Source organism: Sciurus carolinensis, chromosome 10 (assembly GCF_902686445.1).
Source record: "Sciurus carolinensis chromosome 10, mSciCar1.2, whole genome shotgun sequence".
NCBI classification, from domain to species: Eukaryota; Metazoa; Chordata; class Mammalia; order Rodentia; family Sciuridae; genus Sciurus; species Sciurus carolinensis.
In genome coordinates, this window is record NC_062222.1 from 123,756,865 (window position 1) to 123,769,322 (window position 12,458).

A 12,458-nucleotide genomic window follows, 5' to 3' on the forward strand; every position below is an offset into this window, starting at 1 on the left:
AATTCATTACAGGTAAAACTTCTGCGTATTTAAGAAATGAAGTTAGAAAGCATTGAGTGTCAAGTGTTTGTGAGGAAATAAGTTTTATCCTTTTGATAATAACCCTTTTCCCTTTGTCTATTGTTTGCTGACCGGGATTGGGTTCTGTTCTCTGAGTGCCTAGCGTAATTAGCTGTGTAGGTCATTTAAGGAATTGTTTCCCAGGCAGTAATATAGATGGAGCCTCAGCTCTCCTATTCCAGGTTTATCTTAGAGTATTTTGGTAGAAATAAATGCTTAAAATATATTTAAGTAGCACTTAATCTTGTGTGCCAGAAGTAAATGCAAGCAGGAATCATTTTCTTTGAGTGCTGTTCTTATTTCAGTTGAGGAGGGTAGATGTCCCAACGATGCAGAAGGGAAAGGTCTTTGATGGTACCTGGGTGGTGTTCTCCAGTATAGGAGGTGTGAGACCTTTATAAATGGAGAGAACTAATTGAAGACACTTTCCCCCATCTCTCCTCAGGGACCTGACAAACAATCGAATAGGATGTCTGAATGCAGACATATTTCGAGGACTCACCAATCTGGTTCGGCTGTAAGTACCTTTTCTTTCCTATTAAAATAAAAGGAGGCAATTGAACCAGTACCCAAACATTTATGAACTTCTGTGATGTGTTCCACCTTGAAGTAACAACTGCCTGGTTGTAGAAGCAGTAAGGGACAGGGAACTCATGGTTTAGTCAAGGAGAGGCAGTGTCCCCAGTTAACGCAGGTGGGGGAGCCTGTATCCAAGATGCTTAGGAACAGAGCGTTTCAGAATTTGGATTTTTTCAGATTTTGGAATATTTGCTATACATAATTGAGACATCTTGGGGATGGTACCTGTTTCTAAACATGAAACGACTTCCAATAATTGTTTGGAATATAACAATTTAGATGTTATTGAATAATAAAATCTTATGGAGATGTGAAGGTAAAACAAATACTCCATTGTTTTAGTCACATCACCCCAGCATAGCTTCTGTTAGTGATCTGATATATATACTTCCACATTTTCTTTTTGTTGACCCCACAGATGTATAAGCACATGAATAGGATGTTAAAAGTGCTCTGTACAATGCAGCTTACTTTAAAATATTTGCCAACATGTTAACATCTTTCCAAGAAAGTACTTGTGAATTTAGTTCATGCTTTTGCATGGCCACGTTATAGTCCAGTCTTATAGAGGGAAGATAATTTTTCCGGTCTTTCCTCTGTTGATGAAGATGTCACTTGATTGCACTTTGTCCTCCTTTAACAATCTACCCTGAATATACACCTTTATGAACTCACAGATGATTCATCATTCAGAAACATGTACCTACAGGAACTTACATGTATCTGTTAGGAAAAAACAAGTGAACAAAAGAAAATGAAGTGAAAGTGACAAAGTAGCCCCATAAAGAGGAGGGAGTGAGGGGGAGCAGGCGATTCACTTGCCACTGTTCCGTGAGCTTTGTGGTACTGGAGCAGTGAGTGTGTCACTGTGGTGACCGTTCAGGTTCCTTTTGTGCCCCTCTTAGTTCCCTGTGGCTCTCTTGTGAGCGTCTCGGTGCTAGAGTGTGAGTCTCCTGTTTCAAAATATATGTAATTTTTTGTGTGCTCCCCGACCCCAAGCTGCTTAACTTGATGTGCAGCCAAACAAATAGAAGTTTTCCCCAATTCTGAAGGGAAAATTGGTTTTGTGTGTGGGATTTCCTGAAAGGTAATGCAGGCCCTCTCCAGGGTGGCTCTCTCCCCTGTGATTTCCAATGCAAAATATCTAACGTGCTTACCAGAACCTAGTGGTGGCTGTCGGATGCAATTCTTTTGTTTATCCCTAAGTCCTTCATTTGTAGGGAATTTTTATTCCCAACTTACTATTAGCAACCTTGTGAACATCTTAAAAAAAAAAAAATTAGATATGACTGTTAGTTGTCAGTGTGAATCCACTGCTTAGCAACGCATAGCAGCCTTATCAGTTACATCTCTCATTTCTTCTTTGCATACATGAGCTTGAATAATTTCTGTAATGATATAATTTCATGTGGGAGGATTTTTAAAAGTATATTCATCCACTTGAATGGCACAAATGTTGTTTTCTTAAATTGTTACCGTGACTTACACTCCCATCAGCCAAGCAGCCTGTTCAGAGTCCACATTTCGTATCCACTCTGGAAGGCCAGGAAGGGCATCCCTGTCATTGCGCTTCTAATTTGCAAATACTCAATTTTGCTTGTTTTAAAAGTTCCTAGGCACTTCTTCCATGGGGATCAGAAGCATTTTATCCACACTTTCTTTGTTTAAAAAAAGAAAGTCCTAAAACATGTAAAGAAGCCATCCTGCGATGTTCTCGCTGAAGGCTTGTGTATTGAGGTTTGAGGATGGTGGCTGGAGGGCCAGGCGTCCGTCTGTCCAGCAGGAGCTGTCGCCACCCCCGTCACTCTGCCCTCTCCATGCTGAGGCCTCCATCTGCATGAGTGTGACTGTCCCGCAGCTGAAGGATTCAGCCTGGACCCTGGAGGAGTGCTCCGTCCCCTGCAGTGCCCTCACCTTGTTTCTTGAGAACGCTGGTTCTGAATTCTGTCCGTTCTTAATGCTACAACAGCATTGAACAGATCCTGGGGGAGGTGGAGATTGGTCGTGCTGCTATTTCCTAGAGCCCTCTGTCCCATTTTAATGTTGTGGGCTCCTGAAGGTCAGGTGAGCTTCCTGAGTAGGCAGCCACCACAATTGCTATCTGTCCCTGCCTGTTCCTGGCTGCCAGAGGCACCCCGGCAGCACACCCTCTGCTCCAGCCTCTGAACTCACAGTCAGAATTGGGAGAAATACTCTCAGTCAAATGGGCGTAGCAAACCTCTCAGACTGGAGCCTCCGGTGTTAGTTTAATTCATGTGAAACACCACAGGGTTGGGTTGCTAAGCTACCTGATGCGGGGGCAGCTGGAGGTCAAGTGATTTGCCCAAGGCCAGCCTTACAGTGTATTCCAAGTCTCCCTTCGCCCCTGGGCTCCAGCCATTCTGTTCCTGTTTCCACCAGTGGCCATGTGTTGCTGCTGCTGATCTTGGAGACCGTTCTTTAGCTCTTCTTGCTTCTTAAATTTTAATTCTTGTGATTTCTTATTTGTGTTTACCTTTTCTATTTGCTGGTTTCCTTAAATGATGCTGAATGAACACAGGAAGAGTAATTCCAGTGGGAATTTAATAAGGTACCTTTTAGAAAAAGGTAGACATATAAAATCCTTATCTAGCATTAGCCTACTTTTTAAAAATTTGTTTATTACTTTATGTAAGTTTAAGAATTATTTCTTCAACTTCAGAGGAAATAGTACTAGAAGCTCCCTCTTTTTTATTTTTTTCCATTTTCCAGTCTCTTCATTTAATTAAGTCATTCTTTTCTTTTCTTCTCAAGTTGAGTTTGTTACAACATCTCTAGTGCCAAAGGTCTTTTCTTTTATTCGACAAACATCTGCTGTGTGTTTCTCTGGCTAGACTCTGCTGGTATCACAGAGCTGTGTCAGACGGGGTGCTTCTGAAGTTGAGGAGCCAGGGTCAGCTCCCAGGGATGAGCACAAGTCCTGTGGGGTGCCTCCTCACACACCTTTCCCACGAGGGCCCAGAGCATTGCACCTGGTTTGGAGGCAGGGGCCTGTCACCTCTGACTCCTTCCAGGTCCCTGTAGGAGGAAACAAACTTTGGGTTACGCAGGCAAGGAACCTGCTGTTGACTTTGGATATACCAGCTTGGTTTTTTTAGAGTAAATTGAGAGCTGGGCATCACCACCGGCTTCCCTCCCACTGCCTTGTGGACATCAGCGTCCCTCCAGGCCGCTGCAGTAAGATATGCCACAGAAGACTAAAGCCTTGAACTCAAACAGACCTGAATCTGAATCCCCTCCTGTCCACGTAGAGCAAGTCACCTTTCCAAGACCTTCATTTTCCTTATCTGATAAATGGGGCTCATACCCCCGGCTCCAGGTCTTTCACCGTGTGTACAGCCACGTGTGATGTGGGTGTGCAGCCCGTACCCACCCTGTCCTTGCTCCATTTCCAGAGGCTGTGCTGATGCAAATGGATGGATGGACTCTACTTGTTCCAGCAAGAGGCCCACGTTTCAGCCCTTTCCTTGGGTGTAGCTCTCTCTTTGTAAGAATTAAAACAACTTTCATGAGTTCTTTATAATATTATGCAATGATCATAGGATATTTAGAAAAGTACGAAATAGTGAAAAGGGATGCATACTTATATTTTTATTTATTTATTGATTCTTAGTTATACATGAAAGTAGAATCCATTTTGATAAAATTATACAAGCATGGAATATATGTCCTCATATATATAGGTCCGTCCCCATTCTTATGGGTATACATTATGGTGGAATTCATTTAGGTATGTACCTATATTTCTAAAAGTGAAATTATTTCTTTCTTTTTTTTTTTTTTCACAGAAACCTTTCAGGGAATTTGTTTTCTTCACTGTCTCAAGGAACTTTTGATTATCTTGGTTCATTACGGTCCTTGTAAGTAAGAATTATCTGTCCTGCTTAGCATATGCTCACTTTTGAAAATTAATATCGCTCATTATATGGTCTAAAGAGATTTCATAAGAAATACCTTGTGAATTTGCAAAAGTTTGACTCTTACTTGAGGGCCTGCATGAACACTAAAAAGCATAGAGTAAATCTCAGTAATGCATTTCAGACTGGAATGGCTAGTTTCTCCTCACAATACCATATCACTGTAATCTATATTCAGAGTAAATAAATGGGTAATTGTTTCTCTCTGACTTCCTTTTCAAATCAGGAAATGTTTTTGTTGTTTGACTAATTAAATCCTCAAAGTATAAACTAACCCTCCCTACGAAGACTTCGTAGTGGGCTATTTTATATCGTAAGGATCTAGCTTTATCCTGCAATCCCTGCTGCACACTGAATTTACAATTTATTACTAATGTTTCTAGGGGTGTTTATTGAGAAGACTTGCTTTATGAAGTCAGTGTAAGAGCTTCACACAGTTCTCTGTCGCTTTAGAATTGGTTAATATTTTTTCCTCAGATGCAATTTTGTTAACTGAGAGATTGCGTAAGAGTTATTTTGAAAGTAAACGTAATTCAAGACAAACCTTAATCTATCCCAAACTATATTACACTAATTTCTGTTGTTTTTAAAATTTTCGTTTTCTGTAATATATGGGACTGAATCTTTTTCTAGGGGAAAAATTCTTCCCTGCCAGATAGATGCCTCTGTTCTCTCTTCTCAGTATGTGCTGAGTTTTTTCTTCCCTCTGTTTTCTCCTCCTTCTCCTCCTCCTTTCTTCTTCTTTCTTTTTCTTCCTCCTCCTCCCTTTATTTTTTTTTTCAGTTCTAGGGATCAAACCCAGAGCCATGAGTGTGCTAGGTAATGCTATACCCCTGAGCTCCACCCCAGTACCTTTCCTTTTCTGAATCTGTCCAAAGTCTTGTTCAGTTGCTGTTGGATGTAGCCAGTGGGTTAGGCTTCCACCTTGTCTCCATCCTGCAGGAGGTATGTGCACTTAAGAGTCCCAGCAGGTTGCTCCTATCTGGTCTTCTTGGTGCCATTACTTTCTTATCCGGAGGGCTATTCCTGTGTGTGGAAATAGTTCCTTTCGACTTCTTTTGACATATGTATTGGACTCAAGTCAACTGTTTCTTGGGATTTTTGTTTGTTTGTTTGTTGCAGTGCTAGGGATGAAATCAAGGGCCTCGAGCATGCTCGGCAAGTACTCTACCACTGAGCTATATCTCAGCCTAGCCCACTCTGAAGTTTTAGACATAAGATTGTAAGTCATGTACAGTGGCACATGCCTGTACTCTGAGCTGTTTGGGAGATGGTAGAAAAATTGCAAGCTTGAGGCCAGCCTGGGCCATTTGGGGAGACTCTGTCTCAAAATGAAATAAAAGGGGTTGTAACTCAGTGATAGATATCCTTGCCTAGCACGGGTGAGGCCCTGGGTTCTATCCACAGTACCATGGGGGAAAATTAAAAAAAAAAAAAAGTGGAAGGAAGGAGAGAGGATGGATAGGTGAAAGTAAGGAAGATGGCAAAGGATAATCTGGCAGGAATATGCCCAGAACTGGGAAACATTGCAGGTGTTTTTACCCAGCAGTGTTAGGAGCTGAAGTGACCAGAAGGTGGAGCTTCAGAATCAGAAGCCAGCCAGGTCACTCTTCTAGTGTTGTCTGCACACTTATTTTCCCTTTATTTTGTTTCATCACGTCCCTTTTTCTTTTTTCTCCCTGCTGATGTTCGGAGCAGGCACACTTAGGCTTGCTGTTTGCACCTGGTTGATTTACTTTTATCGGTCATGTTTCTGTCTTAGTATGTTTTGTTCTTCCTGTTATATTCTCCATGCTACAGGGGCAGTTGGATGCATGTGGCATATGAATAGTCAGGGCTTAGCAAAAGGAGTGTTTGCAGGTTGTTATGCTTGTGTCCATGCTTTGTGTATGTATCTGTTCTGTGGGTATTTTGTCCTACATCAAATTATGATGCTTTCTGCCTCATACAAAGATAGTTCTCTATTTTCTTCCATATTAAATATGCAGCATTGTTTATTTATTTATTTTTAGTGGTGCTGGGGATCAAACCCTGGGCTTCAGGCATTCTGGGCAAGTGCTCTACCACTGAGCCACAGTCCCCAGTCCAAGTATGAAGTATTCTTATTTTCACGTTTTTGATTTGCTGTCTGTATCCTTTAAGCCATGGTGTCATCTGTGGCACAGGAGAAGGAAAGTGTTAAAATTAGTCTCTCATCCTTGAGGAGTGTATAATCTAGTTAGACACCAAGAATATAACCACACAGGGGACTGGGATTGTGGCTCAGTGGTAGAGTGCTTGCCTAGCACATGAGAAGCCCTGGGTTCAATACTCAGAACCACATAAGAATAGAGTTATTGTGTCCATCTTCAATTTCAAAAAAATAAATTAATAAGAATATGACCACACAGAACAGTCCTATATTGCTGTGTGTTTCTATTTCATTACCAAAATCAGCAGGGAAGATTGTAGCCGTTTAGACCTTTAGGCTATGAACATGGCAGTGATGCTGAAAAATTGGGGAAAGGCTTCAAGATCCCAAATTATTGCCAAATTTATGATAAAAAGGTAGAGGCTTGATAGACGAAAGGGATGGGGAATTGGTATTGAACCCTGGAGCCATGGAGCTTGTTGCCTGGATAAGGAATGTCTGGCAGATAGTTTTTCTTTGCATACCAACTTTGATCAAAAAGCAGAGTCCCAGGGGAGTGGGGGACAGTGTTGAAGACAGGTCCTTAGAAAGATGACCACAACCAGTTAGTGCTATATGCCAGAGGCATGTTAGAAGTAAGCAGTATTGTGCTTTCTAGCAAAGATTAAACCAAGATACAGCATGGTGCCAGTTCATTTTTTTGCTATAATCTCTAATTTGTATCTTGTAGAGAATTTCAGACTGAGTATCTTTTGTGTGACTGCAACATATTGTGGATGCATCGCTGGGTAAAGGAGAGGAACATCACTGTTCGGGACACCAGGTGTGTTTATCCTAAGTCACTGCAGGCCCAGCCAGTCACCGGCGTGAAGCAGGAGCTGTTGACATGCGGTAAGGGAGAAATCAAAACTGAGAAGCACTTACTATGTTTTGACTTGCTACCACGTTTTTCTTGACAGACTGTAAAATTCTTTTGATGGAACTGAAGTACAATCATTAATCTTTGAGGATTTGATAATATTTGGTTTATGCCAACAAGTAAGCCAGCTGGATTAGAAAGCCTTATTTTTTTGATTGGTTTTTAAGTTAGCTGTTCTTAGGCTCTGAAAAGTTTTCTTTATGAGAAGCAATTTCAAAAATAGTATAGATAGCTCACACTTTGCATCAGCAAACCAGGAATTTATTGATTGTGGTAAAGTTTCAGGATACCCACCTATTGTTTGTTGGCAGGAGCATGACATGATATAACCTTTTTTGATTGTTTTTTGTGGTGCTAGAGCTTAAACCCTGTGCACCCTGCATTTGAGGCAGGCACTGTACCCCTGATCTGCATCCCATCCCATGGTACAGCCCTTTTTGATGTTTTTATAGTTCAGCAAAGTGTCAGTGTCCCTAAAAGAGTGATGCGATGCCGTTAGATCTGATGATCTAATGTCTTGTTAATTCTTAGGAAATGATCACCTGTGTATGTAAATGCTCAAGCCTTTATGTATAAATTGTAGCCTAAGTTCTCAAAAAATAGAGGAACCGTTTAATTACTTTTGACATGTTCATTCAGTGAGGTAATACATTGTTATTGAAAATCATGATTTTAAAGAATATCTGAAAACAGGAGAAATAACACCTTTACTCTGTGCTAAGTGGGGGAGCGGTGGGACAAGAACAACCCATAAACCCACACTAATTCCTGTAATAATATAGGGAGATGCCAGCCCAGTCTTTATGTTTGAAAAGAAACAATCATGCTGTTTTTCTTCTCTTTATTTTCATTATTTTTGTTATTTAACAAGTAAAATATGCTCATTGAAAATGAAGATTTATGAAAGGAAACAAAAAATTTAAAAAAAATCAAACCCCCTGTCTAATTCTTACCACAGAGATAGCGAGTGTGGAGACCTTGTTATCTTCCGCACCTTTTTCCTTTGTTTGGTTTGTTTGGTTTGTTTGGTTTGCGATGCTGGGGATCACACCAGGGCCTCACACATGGAAGGCAAGGACTCTCCACTGAGCCAATTCCTCAGCCCAAGAAGCAGGCCTCCTGTGTTTTGACAAAAATATTCTCTAACAACGTTTTCTAACTTTTTAAAAGTTGAAATAATGGAAACTTATCTCTTTATCGTATATAAAACAGATGCATACCAATGCATTGTACAGAGTATCCATAATTTAACAGCTTCCTTATTACTACATATTTAACTTGTTGTTTTCTCAATCCATAAATAATGCAGTGATTAATGTCTTTGTATATATTTTTGCATATTTGCAATTATTCTTTAGGATATACTACTGTTAAAAATAGAATTGTGTTAGACAAATGAACTAATATTTTAAAGGCTTTTAATGAGCCAGTGCTGTTTGTGTACATTTTCACAAACATATTTAAAATCTTTCCTTTTCATTTTTCTGACTGAAAGGAAATATATCATTTTTCAAAAAATGATCATAAAATATGGAATTTTAAAGGTTTTTTTTTTTTCTTATATGTTCTAAATTTTCCATGGTGATTGTTTTTTACTCTTATAACTAGAAATCAGTGTTTTAATCAAAGGTAATATAATGTCCAAATGTATTTGAAAATTGTATCGGCATCTACTTATCCCTGGTTTCACTCTCTGCATGTAAGTATTGTTTTACAGCCTGTTCTTTTCGTCTGCTTCAGTGATCATCTGATAGGTTTATAATACCTAAAAGAAACAACTATAAATATCAGAACTTGAGTATGAAATGGTTTCATTTTAATTTTACTGAATTTTGTTTCTGCCTGTGAACCACTTTTCTTAGTCTGTTTTGTTACTTATAACAGAATACCTGAACTTTATAAAGTGAAGGGATTCATGTAGATCACTGTTTTCAACACTTAAAGTTCAAAATCAGGCAACCCCATTGCGTTGGCCTCTGGTGAGGGGCTTGTGGCAGATGGAATCATGGCAGGAGAGCATGTGGGAGCAGATTACATTACGGGACAGGACCAGAGAGCAATTTAGGGGGCACGCTCAGGCTGTTCTCGGAAATTGCTCTCAGGAGAAGGGACTCACTCCAAGAGACCAGCATTAGCTCCTGAGGGTGGTGCCCCATGACCTAAGAGCCCTCGGCTTGACTCCATCACTTTTCACATTACCGCACTGGGGACCAAGCTTCCGACACCTGAGCCCTTGGGGAGCACCCAGACCACAGCTCCACTGAGCTCAGTGGCAGCCATTACTATGAGCATTCTGACTACTGAGGAATGTTCTTTGTTCCCTGACATGATTGTTTACCAAGTCTTCTACTCTCTAGATCCACCCCTTGAACTGCCCTCATTCTACATGACTCCATCCCATCGGCAAGTTGTGTTTGAAGGAGACAGCCTTCCCTTTCAGTGCATGGCTTCATACATTGATCAGGACATGCAAGTGCTGTGGTATCAGGACGGGCGAAGAGTTGAAACTGATGAATCGCAAGGTATCTTTGTTGAAAAGAACATGATTCACAACTGCTCGTTGATTGCAAGGTAAATTTTTTTAGATGAAGATATGTCTCTGGATTTTATTTATCCTTCTGGAGTTGTAATGTTTAGTTGGAATTTAGATTAATATTTTATCTTCTTGCATTAAAAAAAAGTAGTCATCTGGCATTTGTTCTCTTGACTGTATTCTTCTTTTAAAATTAAATAGGAGTCATTCCATCCACTTTTGGACAAACACCTATGAAAGGGAAGCACTTAAAAAGTTGGGGATTTTTTTGCTTCAAGTCTTCAGAAGAAAAATGTACATTTTTTTGTGCCAGACCTTATTTTCTTAACTATTTCCTGCTACTAAACTCTTATTTTTACTTGGAGGAATTACCTGATTTTCACTAGTTGCTATTCTAAGGATAGCAACTCATGTTGATACTACATTTTAAGATAATTCTCTCTATCTACTAGCATAAAAGAATATACTATCTGAACTGTCAACCCTATGGTTGATATTAGCACCAAAATAGTTGATTTGAGCTTTATAAAATATTAAAAAGACTTAAAATACATGTGGTGTTATCACTCACCAGATATTTTATTTTGGTGAAACCTTTACTTGTAGACATTGAATTTTTTCCCTCCTTCCTTCTCTCCCTTCTTAATGGTTGATCTACCTACCTAAAACACGGCTTGAATTTTTATCCCAGTAGAGCTGTAGTTTCCAAACTCTGCCAGGGCAGAGATGCCATGAGAAAATTGTTGAAAAAGTCAAGGTTCTCTTGAGTTGATTAAAGTCTGATAAATTCTATTTTTTTTTTTTTATTTTAAACCAACTTGATACATTGAAAAAAAGAATAACCTCCCTCATTCTCTGCTCTTTCTTTTCCTTTCCTTCTCCCCTTTTATCCTCCCTCTTTCTTCCTTTCCTCTCCATATGATCTGTGATTCTCCCTCCCTTCAAATCTAGTAAACACCAAAGTGTGTGTGTGTGTGTTTTTAAGAAAATAGAAGTCTTCCAGAAGCTCTCAAGAAGTCTGATAAATTCTGAGATCAGATTTTTTAGTTTATAATTTCTTTCTTGGAACTTTCTATTTATTATAACCATATTTTCATTTATGTCTTTTATTTCTCATTTTGGGTTTGTTTTCCTTCTAATGTCTGCTACAACTGAATCATCAACTATTTTTCTTTAGAATATGGTTTATATTTTCCTATATTTCAAAAATATTATTTGTCAAGTGATAATTTTGTATTATATCCTGAACAATACTTATATAATAGGATATTGCTTCTTAGCCAACAAATTCTAAAATTCTCTGGCCTTTGAAGAAAAAGTTTGAGACTCCCAACTCTGGGTTCTATTTCATTTTTCTGAGAAGAGCTGGTTTTGTTTAGTCAGGCGATAGCTTTGATAAACTCAAACTCTGGTAGGTGGCAGGTGATATCTGCCCTACTGTGTGTGTGCTCACAGGTCAGTCGCAGATCTGGGTGGATTTTCATCCTTAGAAGTTTACATTTCTAGACAGGCTACTTCTTCCCTCCTTCTCTCCCTTCCGCCTCCATTTTTTAAGGCAGTAAGATGGTGAGTTTCTGTTTGAAACTGCCTGCACAGTGGGGGGCGGGGACTTTTCAAAAGGTTTCTGGGAAGGGGATCAGTATAGGAAAGGGATCAAGAGGTGGGAGATGGGGAGGGAGAGGGGAAGTGCTGGGGAGTGATATTGGCCAAATTATGTCGTTACATTGTGTACATGTATGCATGTGTAACAACAAATCCCATCAATATGTGCAACTATAATGCACCAATAAATAAATGTGGGGTTGGGAAATAAAGGGAAAGGTTTTCCAGTTACTCTCCAGTGCTAATTCATTCTTCCCTGATCAGCTCCTCTTCATTTTCTGCTTATTTTTGATCACTGGTCATGTGTTCAGATAGTTATTACTTTATTATTTGTTCAGGATTTGAGTATTAATTGTAGAAAGGGTAGTTTAATATGAGCCACTCAACCATCCCTACAAGCAGAATTACCTTATTAGGGAATAAGATTAATTGATAGAGATGATATATTCATGTTACACTATTTTTACTGTGGTGTTAATTTCCCAGGCATGTACATATGTCAGAATTCATCAGATTGTACACTCTTAAGCCATTTATGGTATAAATAGACAATAATTGATATATAATGCACTAATCAATCTTTAAAAATAGGCTAGACCTTGTTCTATGTAAAAGAACTTCGATTTAATTTATAGTCACAGTTGTGTGACTGTAAAGCAATTAAATTTGCTTTATAAATCTATTTCTGCAGGTTATATT

General features: G+C 39.4%; 1 protein-coding gene across 1 annotated transcript in view; it reads left to right on the forward strand.

Annotated features, from left to right (window-relative positions):
- The window catches only part of Adgra3 (adhesion G protein-coupled receptor A3), a 107,963-nt gene that overhangs the window by 46,443 nt on the left and 49,062 nt on the right, over positions 1-12,458 (forward strand). Inside the window, exons 4-7 of the mRNA XM_047566805.1 lie at positions 506-577; positions 4,446-4,517; positions 7,436-7,596; positions 9,982-10,195. Coding sequence (XP_047422761.1) covers positions 506-577; positions 4,446-4,517; positions 7,436-7,596; positions 9,982-10,195 — 519 coding nt within the window. The remainder of the gene's footprint in view (positions 1-505; positions 578-4,445; positions 4,518-7,435; positions 7,597-9,981; positions 10,196-12,458) is intronic.